General features: G+C 40.5%; 1 protein-coding gene across 1 annotated transcript in view; it reads left to right on the forward strand.

Moving 5' to 3' along the window:
* Nucleotides 1–20,642, forward strand: part of snd1 (staphylococcal nuclease and tudor domain containing 1) — a gene marked incomplete in the record, with an annotated part of 188,071 nt that overhangs the window by 144,177 nt on the left and 23,252 nt on the right. The window contains 1 exon segment of the mRNA XM_046071990.1: nt 1,837–1,978. Within this exon segment, the coding sequence (XP_045927946.1) occupies nt 1,837–1,978 (142 nt within the window).

The raw sequence follows: 20,642 nt of genomic DNA on the forward strand, positions 1-20,642 counted from the left end.
TTTTTAATAGTCACGTTTTAACAGGAACATACACTCGCTACTGAATAGACAAGATCTAGTTTCTTGTAATTGTGCGTACATTTTTTGACAAACTGTAACAGTTGTTTTCATGATCATTGAATCTGTAGATTATTTTCTTGAGCAATCGACTAGTCTATAAAATGTTGTGAAATTGTGGAAACAAATCGTAAATTCCCTGGCCTCAAGGGAGGGGACATGTTCATATTGCTCGTTTTATCTTACCAACAGTGCAAAACCTAAAGATATTGCCAAATAAATGCATCAAATCCTCACATTTGAGAAGCTTGAACCAGCAAATGTTTTGCTATTTTACTTGAAAAATTACTCCATTGGTCACTCGATCATCAAAATAGTTGACAAATCTATTAATCAATTGTTTTGGCTCTGATGTAGTTTACAATATCTGCTGTTTTTTAGCATCCCTTTAGTCTTGGTTCTAAACTGAGTTTTGAATTCTTGTACCATGAGAGATTCAGGTTCTATGACAACCGTTTCTACTTTCAAATCATCCGTTGGGAATGTTAAGATTCTTATAATGATGTGTTCTGAATTTAAACATTTTTGTAGCATCATTGTGGTTCAGAAAGCTGTGGTAGAAACAGGCGGGAAGCTTCCGGTCTACAGTATGAAGCGAATGCGGAAGTCCCTGAAACCTGCATTCTATTGGGTGGTGATGGCGCATAGATAACGTGCTTGACCTGGGTTCGATTCCCACTGGTGAGACATCCACAATGAGTCACTTAACCTCTAGTTGCTCCAGAGGCGTGCGACCTCTGACGTGTATAGCAATTGTAAGTTGCTTTGGATAAAAGCGTCAGCTAAATGAATAAATGTATTGAAGGGAATTTGTGCTTGCAAAAAGAAGTCCGGCTCCATTAGAAATAATGGGAAAATGACCCTACTACCTCAGCTGAAAAATTACCCCAGTAAACACTTTCCTGAGTTGCTAGTTCAAGTCTTCTTCAACACAAAATGATGATTTTAGTAAGTTATGGTCCCGTTTATTTTAAAATAGACCACAAAGCAGAGTATGTTTCAGGGGTTATCTATGATTGAAAAGTCGTTACCATGGCGACCTGTCAATCAGGCTAGAGCCGACTCGTACCCTCGGCACTGTGTAAATTTAACCAGTGCCGTTGAAAAAACTTATTAGGAGTTGGCTGTTCACTTTCTCTGGTGAGTACATTTAGTTTTAAGACTATTGTTCGCTAGACAAATTTATCAGGCTGTTAAAATGACAGTGAACGTGAGTTACAGTTGCACCTAGCTAGCAAGCTAGCTAGCTCCGCACACGGCCGTTAGCTCCGCCGTATCGTCCCTTCCGGGCACTTCCTGGTTGCAAAATCTCAACATGGCGGCGCCCTATTGGCCAAACTCGAGGCTTCAAAACGGCAGTCCACAAACAAACGGGTAACGTCATGATGACTACGTCCATTTCTTATATTTATTCTTATACAGTCTATGGGTAGAAACGATAGACAGTCTTACATGCTGGTTGCATCTTGGGTTTGAGTTTGGCCCAGGTAATACATCACCATGGCTGGTATGTCAGCATGATATTATGGTCTCTTTCATTTTTCTGGCACACTCAGAAATATGTGAAGGATAGAAAGAAATATTCTAAATATTTAGTAACTGGACATATCAAGGCTATTTTCTCATCATTAGTTTGAATCATGTTCTGTGACACATGATCTATTGTCCTGGTTTAAATGGACAAATTATACAAAGAATAAAATGTATTGAAGAAGCCTGATATTTTTTTGAGTCACTGAACTGTCTCTGCCCCCCCCCCCACCCCTGTGTGTATTGTAGATCTGGGCCAATTATGAGGAGAAACCAGTTGAGGAGGTCGTGCATCTATCAGAGGAGAAGGAACGAGTGCCCAACTACAGAGCAGTATACGTCACCGAAATCAGCGACACCCTTCACTTCTACGCCCAGGACGTGGAGACAGGTAACTTGAGACTGTGTTTTGTGTGCGTGCAAGAATGCTTGACAATTGCTTGATGAAGGAAACATTTGATTATAAAATAGGTAATGATTGAACAGTTACGTTTCCACATGGGTAGATCCGATGTCACTTAGTGAAAGTTGAAATTGCTTTGTAAACATGATGTATTACTTGATGCTACAGTGACTATTTCATCATCCAAAGCAATCCTACACAACATACCACCTTCAACAATCTGCCCACACAGAGGTGTGAGCAAGGGCTCTCATACTTTATATTCCCTTTTTAACACAACACTAACTTTATGAATGACAATTATCTCTACCACTCTGACATTCACCTCATCCCTTGCTGCAGCATCCCTCCCACCAGCGGAGACAAAACAAAGGACGTCCTACTTGTTATTACTACTGAATGACAGGAATAAATCAAACCACCCCCTCTTGTCACCGGTGACAGGGGGAGGAAAGGAGAGAGAAGTTTGGAGATGGGAAAACTAACAATCCCTGGTATTCCCGCATGGCTGCTCCCTCTGACAAGCTCTGTTTGCTTGTGTGTGTGTGTGTGTGTGTGTGTGTGTGTGTGTGTGTGTGTTTATATGTGAATGAATACACACACAATACCTCCCCATTCTGTTTTGTGCTGGGTAAGAGTCCGTCTTTTAGGTGGTATACTTAATGGGTCATTCTCTGCAATATCAGAATTAAGGTGTGTGTTTATGCATACATATATATGTGTGTTTAATTACAGGTGCATACACACAGCACACAGTTACACAAAGTAACAAAGGAGGGGGAACTTATACTTAGGCTACAATTAACTGAGCAATGCTTTTGTGATTATTGCCAACACAGTCAATATTTTAAGGACTTTTCAGAAATGATCCAGAGCAATGTTTAGAGAAAGCTTTTTTTTTTTTTTTTAATTAACATGACTGTATTGTGTTCCTTCAAGGAGTAATGGAATTTGAACTCACCTGTCCGTGACACATTGGACTTTGTGACATAATTATTGTCACAATTACACACTGAGAAACAACACAATTGCAGCGAAACCTGCATTCACAAACTGGCTGGAACAGATCTGAAGCCTTCATGCCAATCACTGTCCCTTCATCGTTTGCCAGCTCGTGTGTGGGAGCAGTAGAGGATGCGGGGGTCTTCCTATCATAGCCCCCCCACCACCACCACACACACACACACACACACACACATCTGGTTTCACTGGCAGTCGACTGTCAGAGGCTGTGAAATTGACTTTGGCCACCTCTTAATTTGCCTCATGCCGTAATTAATTAATTTGCCTTCATTTACTGCCAATCTGAGCCCGAGAGTCATTCACACCATAATAATCACGTATGAGTGTGCGAAGCATTTGGCCCTTAGTTGTTCTTTTGAAGGCCCCTTTCCTTTCTTTCCTCCACTGTTCAAACCTTCATGTGTTAAGTGTGCACAAACACAAACTGCTATTCATCTTCTTGCCATGAGCTGTAGATTAAAATCTAAAGCCCTTACACCTCCTCTGGCTACTTTAGCTTGACTCCCCTACAAGTCGTGAGTGATGTTGAGGTTATGCGCTAAGGTTTTATCACTGATCAAAAGCATGTGTCACTGGGAAGAGGCTGTACAGTACATGGCACATGCTAACCTGAAGCTAAGGTTAATGCCTTCAGCATCACTTGACAGCAAAATGTGGAGTGAAATTTTGTCCCCATGTCTACTGGAGTTGGATTTGCAAGGGCTTAAGGGAAAGAGCAAATCAAAGTGTTGTTGATATTTTTTTTTTTTTTTTTTTACACCATACTTCTCATACATTCCTTATATCTATAAGGGACCTCGGGAAACAGCAAGATGCAAAGCATTTACAACTTTTCTCAGTAGCAACGTAAGTGTTGCATTTAAAGAAATTGTACACAAACTGCATTTTTTTATTGCTGCTCTCAGTGTATTTTGACAGGAGAGCTGTGAGTTATTTAATCTTTTCTCATATAAAGGCTTGATTTTAGATGATCCAGCAATGCTGGGGCTTGCTTATTTATTTATTTTTCCCTTTAATTGGCCCGTGTTCTTCCACCAAGATGCTTACGTGCTAGTTAAAAAAAAAGTTATTCTCAGCAGGGAGGTAAAACCTGACCGTCCTCACCCCCTGCCTCCCTCTCCTCATCTCCCTCTCTATCACGTTGTTTGCCCCTCCCCTCCTTCTTCCCTCTTTTTCTTTTCTCCCTTGGTCTCTTTCATTTTCGCTGACGCTTCCTCAAAGCTACATTAAGTCATACCAGCCCCTTGAAGAGCACATCAAAGTGTTAGGGCCTGTAAAATCATACAAGCTGAGTGTTTCGCAATATCATTACATGTGTCCATCCTTCTCCCCCCACCCCCTTCATTTTCTGAAGTGAAGGAATTTACTTACTCAGATAAGCAGAGGTTGAATTGTATAAATACCCTTTTGCAACTGATAACAACATGACACTTCACATAATCGATAGTGGTTATAATGAGTGGGACACAATTTAGGTTCCAAACCATGTGAAATAGATTTTTGTGTATATGTTGTGATCATTCCCATTCAACACCAATTAACCTATAAAGCTGAATTGTTCACTTCCACAACACCTACCCATTTTCTCCTCCAGTTTCACTGGCTAGGATCAGAGTCAAAATTCAGTCAGTGTTTTTGGCAGCAACTGTCAGCATTCTATTTGCCAGATAGAGAAAACACTTTCATTGAGTACTCCTTGACCATCCTTGAGGTATAGCACACTTACGACATGGAGCGCAAGCCTAGCTGGCATTCCCCTGGTCTGTGTCTCGCCTGATGTTCAGCTTGGAAGCCAGGAACAAGCATCACTGAACGTAACTTAAAAGAATAAAACTATACTACGACTTTGCTTTTGACGACACGATGATGATAAGTGCGAGTCCATTTACTTAACTCCAGTAATCCATAGCTTTTATTGTGGGTTTAAATCATGAAAGGTAGGTGTATTTATAGAAACCATAATGATTAAAATACAGCCGGGACTGGCAGAGAAAGTCATTTTTCTGTCAGCAGTAAAGCAGCCATTTGTTTCAACCCTTGCTTCAATAAGAAGAGATGAACTTAATTGATTCGACGCAGGAAAATTAAAGTGTCTCAGCAGCAAGAAGAGAACAAAATACAGTGAAATATTCCAGGTAGCAGTATAATACTAACAATAAGGAGCATGAGTTATAAATATGTTTTATAATAAAAGAAAAATGAATAAAAAGTATACCGCAGTGAGAATGAGAGATGGGTGATTTGATGTCAGTGTCTGTAGAAAGCACCCTGAATACAGAAGATAACATTAGGTAGAACAGAGGTCACTAAGGCTATGTAGAGACTGCAGGCCAATGTGACCCAAATCCAATTTTTTTTTGCCCATATGTGACTCAGATCTTTTTATGACTGTGTGAACAGGCCAAGTCACATGGAATCTGATCTTTTCCAGTTCGGAATTCACACTGGAATCTGATATGGACCACATTTAAACTATAATGTGAACTGTCAACAAAAAAAATCGGAATTGAGCATTTAATGCCTGCAGTCTGAACGTAGCCTAATAGGCGGACCACTGTCCAGATCCGGACCTACAGCAGATTTATTATTGAAACTTACTACCTCGTGACGGAGCATTCCTATTTTAACCCGCGCAGCTTTTCTAGCATTTACTGTACTGGTTTAGCGGACAAAGAAACTCACAGGCCAATCGCATGTGCTCCAATCGTCTCATGTGACGCTGCTCAGCCGATCAAATCTGTGCATTCCGATGTTTGCGGGTCGAGTCCGCGAGATTCACCAGAGACGTTTTGGAAACACACACGAATTGAGGAGACGAAAGGGAAAAGAGATTTCGCAAGACTTTTAATCAAGACGGTACAGATTATTACATGTACATTCCTCCCACAGGCAGTTCAACACCAGAATCTCTCATAGATCTCTAATGCTTGCTGGCAGGACAAACTAGAGCTCACGTTTCTCACTGAACAAGGGAAAGTAGGAGTGGTAGCTCTGAAAGAGGGAATGAAAGAGAAGAGGAGGCATTACAGCTGTTCATTTGTTATGATGTGTTGAGTGTTTATTATAAAGTTGGTTAAGACTACACTTCACTTCAAGCTACACTTTTTATTTAATTTTTTCTAAAAAAAATAAGGCACTTTATTTAATTTACTTAAATTTAAATTTAGAATTTATTATTAGAGTAGTTATTAATTATTATCCCTCCAGTTTGATGTGAAAAATATTATTTGATTTGACAGTCCGTTGTTGACTAAAATATATGTTGATACAACTATACGTTATGGTACTGAAAGATAACACATGTTAGTCGTTTCGATGTTCCGGACCTTTGCTTCAGGAAATTTTCTCTAACTGGACCTCTTTGAATTCTAATTGAATACCCCTGAGGTAGAAGAAAGAAGGATGCAAGTTGACATAATTGACAGAAGCGCATACAGGATTTGTTTGTTTATTGTGGTCTGCTGAGGGCCGGGTTGATTGAAAAGCCTAAATAGCTGTTGTTGCACTTAAATGAATAGATGCTGGCCCATGAAATAATCTTTATACTGTTATCTTCTAAGTGATTCTTATTTTGTGGAGAAAATGCAGTTTAATATCTTTTATTCTCTGGGGGCCCCAAGCGCTCTGTACCCCTTTACCCATTTTAATTATTTACATTTAATTACTCTTAAGTGTGGGGTTTTTCATATATGGATATCTTTACACAAGCTCAATACATGATTAATTTAACATTGAGAATGTGTTTTTCCAAGTCACTGAGAAGCTTGAGGGATTGCGCTCTTTAATCCTCAGTTTATTTTATGGGTCTTTATCTGTTGTATGCGTTTATCTCTTGGTCTCCCTTCTCTCCCCGCACATATTGTCTCATCCTCGTAGTGCTTTCTCTCTTTTCTCTCCTGAATTTCCTTGTGTGTGTTGCGCTCTCTCTGGAGGCTATATGTAATTACTGTCAGAGGGGGACCTGCATAGATCTGAGTGACCTTGGACACTAAAAGACAGAGGCCACTCCAGGCACGGGGGGTGGGGAGTGACTCTGCACTGTACACTGTTGTTGCTTTGGCACTATGCTGGAGAGTCGACATAATTAAAAACTTACTAAACATAGCCCTGAAGTCTTTATGGGTGCGTAGCCATAATGACTGCAACTTCAGTTCCGGATGCTCTGCCACTTTTCTTTTTCTAAATCAAAGACATAAGTTTTAAAGTAGTAACGTTTCTCTAAAACTCATAAACTGTGCCCCAATTCCATTACGTACTAATTTAGATTTTGAATAGAGCTAAAGGGATAAATATGTCAGCTGATAGGTAGAAATTATTGCAATATAGAAATGCCAAAGAGATGTTTGAGACAATTTAGAAACAGTTTCATAGTTTGCCCACTAAAAAGCCAAGACAAGTTCATTTTTTAACTGGGTCAAAATTCAAAAGAAAAAATGCAATTTTAAGTGATCCTTATCAAAAATGTTATCTAAAGAAACAAATTTAGGCCAATGTATCTTTTATGTAACTCAAATCAATATTGGTATTGGCCTTTTATCGATCAGCTCTCTGTGTTTATACTGAAAAAGTCACCGACGAATATGGATTGTTATAGAACAGAAACATAAGTAGGGAAAAAAGCTTTTTAACTAAAGGGCCACCTACTAGCTTTTACCTTAGCATTCAGCTACATAGCTCAGAGGCCATCACATGACCGAAGTATGGAACTAAAATCAACTGAGTTATCCGTATGACATACTGTACTTCATCTGCTTAGAAAAAAGAAAATGAGCCTCGTAAAACTAGCAAGTGGACACTGAGTTACAATTGACTTGAATTTTTTTGTCAAACTAGACAAAATGTGCTCAGAATGCAGATTAAATCTTCTTGCTTTTGAGTGTGCTATTGGATTATGCACACAAACTCTGAAATTGTGACTAAGCTACAGTTTGAACTCATTTTCCATTGGCCCTTTCCGTATCCCCAGCATGATGTTTTCTCCAATTATGTAACCCTAGTTCTTATCACCTGTTTTGTGTGTTGCATACATACCTGGTTCCCGTGTACGAGTTAGCAGCCTGCATGGGCTGTCCTTGCGTACATGCTGTATCAATGGGAAACATTCCTACTGGGTTTTCTCTGCCTACTTAGCAGCCTCCCCCTGATTTGGACCTCACTCAGTTGTCACCTCCGTAGGACTGGATTGCTAGGCCTGGCTCGGCCAAACAAACACATTTTCTGCCCACCGCAAGCCTCAGCTGCAGCGCAATTGGCGGTACGTCCTGTCTAGTGCTTGTTTCTTGGCACCCATACAGACTCATTATGAGTGGAGTCGTTCCCCCCAACCAGGTGCCATTCCGTCCACATTATTCACACTTCTACCTTTTACACACAGCAGCTGTTCATCACCTAATGATGCTGGACCCAGCAACTGATGGAGCAAGGCAGGCAGAGAGCTGTTCTCTCTCTGGCTACACTTCAAACCAGGCCCCTTTCTGTCTTTTGAAATTGAATTCCATTACTTTGAAATGTTTCAATTTTATTTTCTCGTGGGCTTTTCTTTACTGCCAATGGAGAATTTTCATATTGACTTGTTTACTTGTTCCTTCTTTGTGTTGGTGGTCTCTTTTAATGTATGCTTTCCCACACAACGGTGTCGTCAGCCAACATGGCCTCCCTACAGTGATGTCACAGTATCACATTATCATCATCTTTCTTTTCATGTCCAAGTCTGTATTAAGTGGAGGCAACTTGACACAGTAACACTGGTATACCGGGTGCTGATTTCTATAAAAGGACTTTAAAATTACTGTAGCATTTCATATTTATCAGGGCGAGTGGCCCGCTAATTAGATGTCATGTCAAGGCAGCCAGACAGGCAGCAGATTATTACTTTATACAATGGAGATAAAAAAATTTAAAAAAAAAACCCCAATGGTCCACACGTAGAAATGGAAGTTGCAACGCTTCCTGTACTGTTTATTATTTTTTTGGATAAAATATCTTTCTGCAGCACTGTGGGCATCAAGCCAAAGTCAGTCAGGGGTTGAGATAATTAACTCCTATACCAGTGTGTTATGAACCTACCGTTTTTCAAAAGCATTTGAGAAAGTAATTTTTTGTTAATCATGTAAGTTCTTTAATAGTCTAATTAAAACAATGAAGTGATGGTACTAATTGTGAAATGGAAAAACATAACTCAGATTTCATTTATAAGACTTAAGAAATGCAACAAAGGGCTAAATGTAACAATTGTATAAATGATTATATTGAATAGTTTAATGATTCCATCAAAATAGTGGACAATGGCTTTAATTACTATACTGTTCTCCCACTGTGGAGTGAAATCATCTTAAAGCTAAAGCTGCTTGTATGTTAAACCATATTCGTTTTAATTTTAAATTCAGTCACAATAAAATTTGATGTAATTTAAATAATTAGACACACACTCAATACTCAATACTTTAACAGGCTGAAAAAAAGAACAAGGCCTCGCTGTGGTGGCTTTAGACCATATACCTACCGTGAGCAAAGTAACCAAGCAGGTGAATGAAAGTTCCTGTAGACGCAGCAGCCGATGCCGCAGTTTTTCACTCTTCCAACTCCCTGCCACTGCAGCGGATGCAATATTTAGAGGTCAAAACCTGCCCCGGATGATCTCCTCCCTCCCAAGGCATTCATTATTAAATCAGATATGCAACTTAGCTTCTAAAAGGTCAGCTCACCTGTCGCTTTGAGGCGGGGTGCTTTTGATTTTCAGGCGGAAAATAAGCGTCTTCATCTGCATTCTTCACTATCCTAGCAAGCATGATTTGCAGTAATGTCAGCTTCTGGGTCTATTACCTAAAGCTGAATGGCTGAATGACACTTTTCACAGTGGTGAGCCACTTACAGGTCCAAATGGGGTTCTTTTCAAAATTGGCCAGCCTCATCCACCCCCCAGGTCCTCTTCCCCAAATGTTGCTCAGGGCCATCTTGTGAATATATTTGGACTACTCACAATCAAAACAGGGCATTAGCTCCAGTCAATGAGGCTCGACAGGTGGCAGAGAGCGGAGCAGGAGAGACTGATGCAAAAAGAGAGCCACAGATGCTGTCTCTGTCTAGATTTTTCAGTGATGGCTTTTCCAATTACAGAAACAGTAATTTGCTGTAAAGGGCTCCAGACTGCCGGGAAGGGTCGAATGGAACAGGGTAATTGGTGGTGGTGGTGGGGTATTGCATGAGATATAATCCATATCACTCTCCAGTGGGAGTGGAACAGCATTAGTCAAGCAGGGGGATCATTTGTTTTTTATAGTGACCTCCCTCAACACTGGGCAGATGCTGACACCGCTTTAAACATCATTCAGGAAGGGGAGTAAATGGACTTTCTCTTGTCTTAGCTCCCTCCTTGTCACACTGTGTCTTCAGAAAATGTACAAATATCCCCAGGTGAGCTTCGGTTCTTTGTTGACCAACCACAGGGGGCATTGGACACATAACAGCTGTATGTGTTGAATCGCATACACAAAATCAGCCTCCCGAGCCAGTACATACTGTACCAAGCCTGTGTTTTGTTGTTTGTCAGTGCAGCCTTTTACCTTTTGAAGTGTTGCTTGTATGTCCTGAAACGTAGCCCTTCCTCTACCCCAGAGGATAAAGCCTGTCTAAACCTCATGCATATTTAACACACGCAAACTAACAGGTGAGCAAAAGCACAAAGCTCTGTTCAGCGACTGAATCTCTCAGATGGTAGATGATGCGACGTCCATGTTTCCACACTTTAAACAGTCAGCCACACAGCAAAGGGTCCTCAATATATCTAAGATAAGCAGGAATATTGAGGCAAAACACTTGTGTGTAAGCTTCAGTTTGTGTCTACTAGATGTTGCTTTTTCCTTCACAAATTATAGTCAATTATAACCAGGTTTATGTTTCTGGATCCTGTCCAGTCGATTGTTTCCCTGGCAGGTGTCCTTTTCATAGATGCACTCCACTTTGACTCTTAATTCCTTCATTCTTATAAGCCAGGGAATTAGAACGCTTTCTTAAGCAACCATTGCTCTCTTGGCCTCTGCCTCTGTCAAATTGTGATTATTTACCCTTCTGTGGTTTAATGGCCTTCGTAAACATCTTAATAGAATTCTGTATGGCCTTGGGATGCGTAGCGAAAGGGCACATGATTCACTGTTTTCATTGGCTTTTTGTTCCCCCCTTGTCTCTGCTCACACACTGTGTGCCACAATATAATCAAATACGATCATAACCAACCTGTACAACTGTTGTCAGTCTCTCTAACGCTTTCTCTCTCTCGCTCTCCTTCTCCATTGTTTTCTTGTTTTTAAGCCTAATCGCTCCCTCACTCTGCCCTGAGTATTCACAATGTAATTATATATGATTTACAAACAGCTGCAGCCATAATGGTGTATAAACAAATTACAAAACGAAGGAGAAAAAACAACAGCGGAATAAAGAGATGAGGACGAAGAGAAATTGGCCAGCATCAGGCACAGTCAGTGGGTTAGCTGTTTTTTTGCATCATCGCTTTGGCTCTCCCTTCAACACAAAATGAGCACTCACGCTCGACATGGTTGTCCCCTTCTGCACGCAGATATTTAGTTTGTCTTTATGCCAAAATTAAAGTGGAATCTGCCTCTGTAATGTGTGTCCTAGCTGCACTTCCTTCCTAATGTTCACATTCATTCAGAATTTCATTGGGATGCTGTACTCTCAAGACTTTACTCAATTGACCCCAGAGGGCCACGTCTGCAGCATTTTAAGCTCATTTTTGTTTTTTTCCATGCTGACTGCAGTAGTGTCTTGTATTGTGTGGTTCCACTTGCCTGGCCTTTCTGTATATTTCTTTGTGTTGCGATATGCATATTTACAGAATTTTCTGACTATGCCTTTGTACACAAGAGCTCACTTGGACTTAAACCTGCACACATGGATGATGAGTTCCTAATAAATTCTTAACACCAAAGCCAGTTCACCTTTTGTCCAATAAGCCTGGACAGCAAATTGGACCTCGTAAATCCCAGCAGAGAATAATGATGATGCATGAGACACACTCTGCAGACTAAATCAAACACACCTTCCAAATGTTGACATGCATGTTAGGGCTGAACCATTAATTGCAATTAAATCAAACCCAATATGGCCTGCAATTTTAAAATAGCAGGATGTGCAGCATTTGGTAAAGGTGATATGTGTGCCAAAAACATTTGAAATTAAATATTCTTGTATATTGTATGTCCTGGCCTACACATCATATTCTACAGACTTGGGAGCAAATCTTTATGTGTAAATCCCCTGCATAATCATTTTAATATGTTAATGAAAATGAGAATAATCATATTGCAGATCATATTACTATTGCAATGATACTCAAAAGTAATCGCAATTCCATTCTTTTTCAAAATTGTTCAGCCCTAATACATGTCAGAAAATGCTCACAGCAGGCACACAGTGTATGAATTAAAAGGTGTCAGTTTTCAATTTAAGCAGTATCCTTGCTTCAGACAAGGAAGGGCTAAAGCTGTGTTGCAAAAGAGGTATCCAGTAAATAAGGATGGATTATATTTTACTCATCATATTAGTGATCCTATAGAGTTCCACATATTAATCTCATATTAATGTCTACAGTAAAAGCATCAGGAGTTGTTTTGTCAACTTAAAATAAATTTTTGGTAACACCTTCTATGAAGGTCATCGCTATAATAATAATAATAATATATAAATCAGTTGACATATCAGTTGTTATAATCACTTACAAACATGCATTAGGCACTAGAGCAAAGTTCATAATGTATTATGACCTATTATGCTTTTCCCCTCTCCTTTATTGAGTTATATATCTTTTTGTGCATGTAACAGGTTTGCAAAGTGAAAAAGCCCAAAGTCCAGCCCAAAGGGAGTTCCCATCTCCCACAGAAAGCTCTGCTCTGAACAACTTGAAAACAGCTTCGTTCACTTCCTTTACTTGTGACGTCACAATGAAAACGCGTCATAAAGCTTGCCAAGCAGCTAGTGGGTCACACCCTCAAACCAAGCTAGCCAGCCGCCCGCTCACAGAGCCCTCTGCTCCCGACGTCACGCAGACCGCTGCTGCAACAAGGGTAGAGGAAAACACAGCTGGAAGGTTTTCATACCGCTTATCTGTCTTTACATTCTGAGGAATGTTGAAATGTTTTAACTTAAAAAAGAGAAAGCTGGTGTGTGTGTCACATTGAACATTACGTCGCGGCAGTTGTGTGTGGCATCGCTATGACGACAAGCAACATACTATCTCTGGGTACTATCTGCAGTGGAAAACGGAGCAGGGCCGAGTAGAGTCGAGTGTATCGATTTGCGCTATGGTAGCATTTTTCGGCAAGGCAGCATAGATCGTCAGAACACCGGCAACAGTTCAACGTTTAGTCCTAAAAGACGATGCAACTCCGACTCTGTTTGGGCCTGGAAATTCACAATCACAACCTGTAAGTGTGCTTTATTGGTTGTGAATTATATTTTAAAATAAACGCGGCAATGTAACTTGACAGACTGTTCAAATGCGGAGTTGTTGTAAACGTTGGCTAACACAGCTAAAGTTATAGCTATAATGCTAATGTTACACCTGATGTGAAAGCTACTGCGCAAACGTTCAAATTGTTTGGCCAATGTTTATGTAAAATTTATGATTTTTGTAGGGGTTTATGGTAAGATATGGAACAATGATTATGTTGACTTGTGAGTAACTTATAGCATCTGCTAGGTTACGGTCATAGTCTGAAGCACCTTTGATTTGGATCACACTACCTTGTTTCTTACAACCCGCCCTTCTCTGCTTCTGATTGGCTAGTAGTAAGATGCATCACTCTGTAGCTGAAGAGCGGCGCGTACAACACATAGGGTGAAAAGAAGAGCTACAGCAGTGTGCAGTATGAGAAAAATATGGTGTTTTTTGAAAATTAAACCATGTAAACCTGTTCTGGTACAACCCCTAAATAAGATTTTGAACCTGAAAATGAGCATAATACCAGCTCTTTAATGTTTTATAACTATTAGTAATACCAGTTTATATCAATGTGCGCCAAGAATCTCCGACCATGTTCCATAACACATTGTAACCACCGACTCTGCCTCGTTATAAATACACTTTAGTCACCATTTAGAATTAGTGATATAAAATGGAATAATAGCTTATAGTAATGTTTAATGTTATATAGCATGTCTTTGTTTGCTTAAAGTAAAGTGTAAAATACCTATCCCTGTAAAATATATTACAGGTGGACATAATACCATGTGAACTAATTATAAGACCTTATAACACGTAATTGTTTGCTTTAAGTAAAGTGACACACATTTTGCGCAGGAAAACTTTTATTTATGTTTCAATTACAGCCAAAACCGTGCTTTAATCTGTTAGCTTGCGCAAACCGCCTTCACTTTTCCTGCAGTTGTGAAACAACGGACTTAACGGACACAATGTGACCTACACTGCAAATGTCTGCCTGACGGGTAACTTACTAAGTAACTTAAATATTTTCCTCCGCTAACTTTCACCGTCACGTTCTCCCCATTCTGCTGCTCGCTCTCTCTCTTTCGCTGGCACACACACTAGCTTTGCACACAGGGAGCCACGGTGTGCCAGTGAAAATCAATGTCGCAGTCATATTGATAATCGTGTAAAATTTTAGTAGCGTGGTCATTCATTCAGCAGCGGCGAAATGCGTCGAATACAACACTGGTCTCAGACCAGTAACAGAGATCAGGGGTGTTATGTGCACACCTCCGACTGTCCGGGCGCTGCACTTCCGCAGTTCTGAAGGTTCCGCCATTTCCGTTCCGTGAACATTATAGTACAGTATACTTCTTTGCGATGCAGACGTGGAAGATTCTGAATTGATTATGAATGAGAGCGAGCAGTAGAATGTGACGAAAGTTAGTGGCGGAAAATATTTAAGTTACTTCGTAAGTTGTCAGTCAGGCAGACGTGCAGTGTAGGTCACAGTGTGTCCATTCAGTCTGTTGTTTCCGCAACTGATGGAAAAGTGAAGGCAGTTAGCAGTAGCTAACAGTATTCCCATTCAATTACTTTAAAATGTCTTTTGATAGGCTACATTTTGTAAAGTGGTTGTCTTTAATTGTCCACTGCATCTGTTAGGGCCTGTCCATAGGCTCGCCTTTCATCCGTGACAACATCTGAGCCTCTTCTTACATGATGTTATAAGCTCGGCAACAGGTCTTCTTTTAGCGATCTCACACCATCCTGAGAATTAGTGTCCTTGATGTAATTATGTTGTGTTTTTGTGCTAAACTGCAAAATGTTCAAAATTCATAGATTGTTGATAAAGTGAAGAAACATAAATAAAAGTTTTCCTGCGCAAAATGTGTCACTTTACTTAAAGCAAACAATGACGTGTTATAAGGTCTTTATAATTAGTTTGGTATTATGTCCAACTGTTATATATTATACAGGGATAGATATTTTAACACTTTACTTACAGCAAACAAAGACATACTATATAACTTTAAACATTACTATTAGCTATTATTCAATTTTATATCACTAATTCTAAATGGTGACTAAAGTGTATTCATAACGAGGCAGAGTCGGTGGTTATAAAGTGTTATGGAACATGGTCGGAGATTCTTGGCGCACATTAATATAAACTGGTATTACTATTAGTAATAAAACATTAAATCAAAAGGTCATAGTACATTATGAACTATGCTATAGCGCCTAATGCATGTTTGTAAGTGATTATAACCACTGTTATAATGTCTTATGGATGCATTATATCGTGTTACAAATGTATGCATAAGTCATTATAGCGATGACCTTCAAAGAAAGTGTTACCGAATTGTTTTTATTGTAAATTGTTTAAATCATGAACCAAATTATCAAAGACGGTGCAAAGGGACTCTGGCAAACATGTTTAATTCTTCTTTTAAATAAATAAAAAAATTAACTGGCCAGGATTCATGTCAGTCAGTGAATGGACATAGCTGTTAAAGTGTGACTGGACTTGACTTGGGTGTAATTGAAGTGAATCTATGGGTCACAGCAGATCATAAATCAGCTTGTTAAAATTGGTCATCCATAACTTTGACCACATAACCCCAGCTAGAGCCTATAAAGACAAATTAAACCTTGAGAAAAGCTCTACAGTCTAACTTTTATCAGCCTACAGTGAGACATGAGAAATAACAGCGGAGAAAAAATTTAAATCAAAACGGACCCTCAATATTTGTTACACAATCTGCACAAAACATCAGGGCACTAATGGAAATGAAGGCAGCGGACTGCAGGGATCATCAGCGCTATAGATATATTTTTAGTTTAAACACATTTATCTTAGCTAACCATGGGAAATCTGTGAGTCGGTCCAATGGCAAGAAAACGGCACAAAATTTCAACTGCACCAAGCCATGGTGCAAGTTGGAAATAAGAGCAGCAGCATGTCTGCATTGTAAGTTAAGTTGTAAAGCTAGCAGCATGGTGGCTTAAAAAGCATTTTAGCTGACCATCTGATTTGACATCAAGGAGGTGGCTCTCAGGCTGACAAACAGAGATTTGCTCACTTCATAATCAGCTCATCATCAGCTAATCAGTACACTGTTCACGATGTGGTGTGATTCCCCTGCCCCCCCGTAATGTATTACACTTCCACAGTGTCACTCAGTCCTGCTTTACCATTTACATGAATAAAGCATTATAATTAGTTGAGCTAAGACGTCCATCCATTAAAGCTTCATGTGTGTGAAAATATATGTACAGTGGTTTGAAAAAGTGTAATATTTCAAATTGGTGATCTGAAATATTTCAGTGTGACAAAAAAATATGAAATCAGAAAGCGGGCAAACACTTTTTCACACCACTGTAGCAGGTAGAACCCTTTTAAATATTATGTGCTATTAATTTGGTTCACTCTGGACCCAAAGTGGAACATGACCCATGAACGGAAATAAATATGTCGGTGTGTAAATACACACACACACACACACACACACACACACACACACACACACACACACACACACTAGTACACTCTGAGAAGGAACGAAGGCGCACACTAACTTTTTTTAATGAGATTAATAAATCAAGGAGGTGGCTGGCTATAAGGCTGCACCAAGCTGCTGTGGCGAAGCTGGAGCATAATGATGTAACCACACTACTTCTGTGTGTTTGTGCATATGAAGCGAGGGTTTCAGGAAGCAATTCATCTGACATGTTTTCCAAAAACTGCTTTCTCTACAAAAAGCTGAAGATTCGTCTGTTTGGGGTGTCTCTGTGTGTGTGTTTATACTCCTATTCCCCTTACTGCATTCATCAGCAGTTGGCGTACCAGTGGGTGGCCAATGAGGTGTTAGCCCCCCCCCCAATCAAACTGAGCTGCTAGCTTTTCCTTCACACTCTAAATCCCGCCGTACTCTTTGCTGGTGTTTTTCTTTAAGTTTGACATCATGCTAATGAAGGTTTCCTGTCTGCTGTTGGTTGGCAGCTGCTTCCCTGTATCAGCACCGATAACCCTTGGAACACGGCATCATTATTCATTTTTACTTGTTCTCCAAAAGCATAAATAAATGTTAGGTGTTAATAACAACTCACCGCAGCAGTAAAGAAAGATGTGTATTTATCATTTGAGGCTGTAGTGCTGCATTGCCTGCATCTAAGCTGTTTGCTTCATAGTACAGTTACATGCATAGTAAGCAGAACGTTTTACACACACACACACACACCAACGACATTTACACACAAGAAACCAGGTTAGTGGGAGAAATAAAGTTAAGACAGGAAATCAGAGAATGTGTTGACCTGAGCTGCAGCAAGCTGATAACTGTAAAACCCAAGTTTACATGCAGATGGTCAGTAATTGGGTCAAGGCTGGCATATTCACGGTGAGTCTCTGCAGTGTGAGAACACAGTGTTTCTCCACAATTTGCACATACTCAAATTCTACAAATTGTCTACTGTCCAACTGTATAAACCATTTTAACTAATTCAATTTATCTTTAACTTTGGATTTTTTTATTTGTAACAATTTAAAGATATTTTACAAAGAAAACATCTATTTTTTACCTCTGCTTGTCTTAATGTCCATATTTTCCTTATATTGATACAGATAGAAATATTGTTTGCAGTGAAAGTGATCAATTTCTTCCATCTATAGAGTAATCTCCCCCACGTTCCTCAGGGAAAAGCTTTCCCATTAGAAATATTCTCCTATCCTATATCCATCCATTGTTTAAGTCTGGTAGGCTCAATTTTACATTAGTTTGTGGATATAAGGACACACGGCTATGACTAAAGGTCCCTTAACTGCAGCAACAGTGATGCTATTCCAGTCTTAAGTCTTTATCTTCCAAAACATGCTAAACATATTTGCAACATTTATTACGCCTGTAAGAAACCATGTTGTATAGATTTATATATGGGTGTTTCCAGAGGAAATCTAGCGGTGTTAACTGGGCTTCTCATAATCCCTTACCCTGATTTAGAAAACCTGCATTCTTCTGTACTACAGGTTTAAGAAATCTGGTTATTCCAGAAAGATGGCACTAGACACAGTGATTGTCAGTTTGCTTTGGTTTTACTTTTAGTGTTGTTGTAAGACTAGAAAGTGTGGTACTGAAAAGATTTTATTTTTGCCTCTATATTCCCTCACATTGTGTGAACATGTGTGGTTAAAGATGGTCCATTACTGATGACCGTGGTCTACACACAAAACCTCCTCCCAGGTGGCAGATTAGTGAAAATGGCCTCTAAAAATACCACCATGGAATTTCATGTGGGCCACTTTACTAACCTAGTGGCTGTAATTGCTTCCACATACCACACACACACACACCAATAATAGACACGGATGCATAAACATACTCTACCATACACAAATAAATATAGTGTACATATTACACAAACACCAGGAAGTGGCTCCCTTAGAGATGCACATATTTTGTGGCGCTCACGATCAGCTCCCCAATTGCAACTGATCGGTGCATATCACACTGCCACTTGCCACAGTCATTGACTCCATGGTGCACTGACTCACTATCTGATTTCTCCTACTTCCACCATATTGACAGCCACATTCTCGCCTTGAATCCACCATAGTAGGTCTGTTGCACATGAGATAATGGCTTGATTGGCCGTGAGGGCCCATTGGAAGAGCTGGCTCACTTTTACTCAAAGCTGTATTTCTCTAACAGGGTCGTCAAACCAGCATTAGCTCTGTGGTGCTATTTGGCTAACAGCTACAAGAACAACAGATTATTTATAGTTTTGGTCTCAGACCCCATACACATTCACTCCGTTTTAGTTTACAAACGGAGAATTAAAACGAATACGATCTCTGTCCATGGGTGGTGCAGTGGTTAGCACTGTCGCCTCACAGCAAGAAGGTTGTGGGTTCAAACCCCGGTTACCCTGGCCTTTCTGTGGGGAGTTTGCATGTTCTCCCTGTGCCTGCGTGGGTTCTCTCTGGGTGCTCCGGCTTCCTCCCACCGTCCAAAGACATGCAGCCTAGGTTGATTGGTGACCCTAAATTGTCCTTAGGTGTGAGCATGAGTGGCTAATTGTCTATGTGTGGCCCTGCGGCCTGCGGTGGACTGGCAACCTGTCCAGGGTGTACCCCGCCTTTCGCCCGATGTCAGCTGGGATTGGCTCCAGCCCCCCGCGACTCTGTTAGCAGGATAAGCGGTTGATGATGGATGGACGATCTCTGTCCACACTAGCTGCGTTTTGGAGTTTATCTCCATCTACATTAAAACGACTGAAAACGCACAGTAAGGTACACTGGGCATGCACATGCCAGTGTAAACATGAAGCAGATGGTCTATTCCGTAGTTAAGAAGATTTGGCGAAAAAATAAATAAAAAGAAAGTTTTTTTGGATTGTTACTGAATTAACGCATGAGTGTGGCGTCGGAAAACAGACTGGGAGTCATTGCAAAGTAAATATGGCGACATGCACAGTACAAGTGTAGGCAGATAAGTGTTATTTGCACGGTACATAATACACTGCTCAAAAATAAAGGGAACACAACACAATGTAACTCCAAGTCAATCACACTCCTGTGAAATCAAACTGTCCACTTAGGAAGCAACACTAATTGACAGTCAATTTCACAGGCTGTTGTGCAAATGGAATAGGTGGAAATTATAGGCAATTAGCAAGACACCCCCAATAAAGGAGTGGTTCTGCAGGTGGTGACCACAGACCACTTCTCAGTTCCTATGCTTCCTGGCTGATGTTTTGGTCACTTTTGAATGCTGGCGGTGCTTTCACTCTAGTGGTAGCATGAGACGGAGTCTACAACCCACACAAGTGGCTCAGGTAGTGCAGCTCATCCAGGATGGCACATCAGTGTGAGCTGTGGCAAGAAGGTTTGCTGTGTCTGTCAGCGTAGTGTCCAGAGCATGGAGGCACTACCAGGAGACAGGCCAGTACATCAGGAGACATGGAGGAGGCCGTAGGAGGGCAACAAGCCAGCAGCAGGACCGCTACCTCCGCCTTTGTGCAAGGAGGAGCAGGAGGAGCACTGCCAGAGCCCTGCAGAATGACCTCCAGCAGGCCGAAAATGTGCATGTGTCTGCTCAAACGGTCAGAAACAGACTCCATGAGGGTGGTATGAGGGCCCGACGTCCACATGTGGGGGTTGTGCTAACAGCCCAACACCGTGCAGGA

The sequence above is a fragment of the Micropterus dolomieu genome, linkage group LG16 (genome assembly GCF_021292245.1).
Source record: "Micropterus dolomieu isolate WLL.071019.BEF.003 ecotype Adirondacks linkage group LG16, ASM2129224v1, whole genome shotgun sequence".
Classification (NCBI taxonomy): Eukaryota; Metazoa; Chordata; class Actinopteri; order Centrarchiformes; family Centrarchidae; genus Micropterus; species Micropterus dolomieu.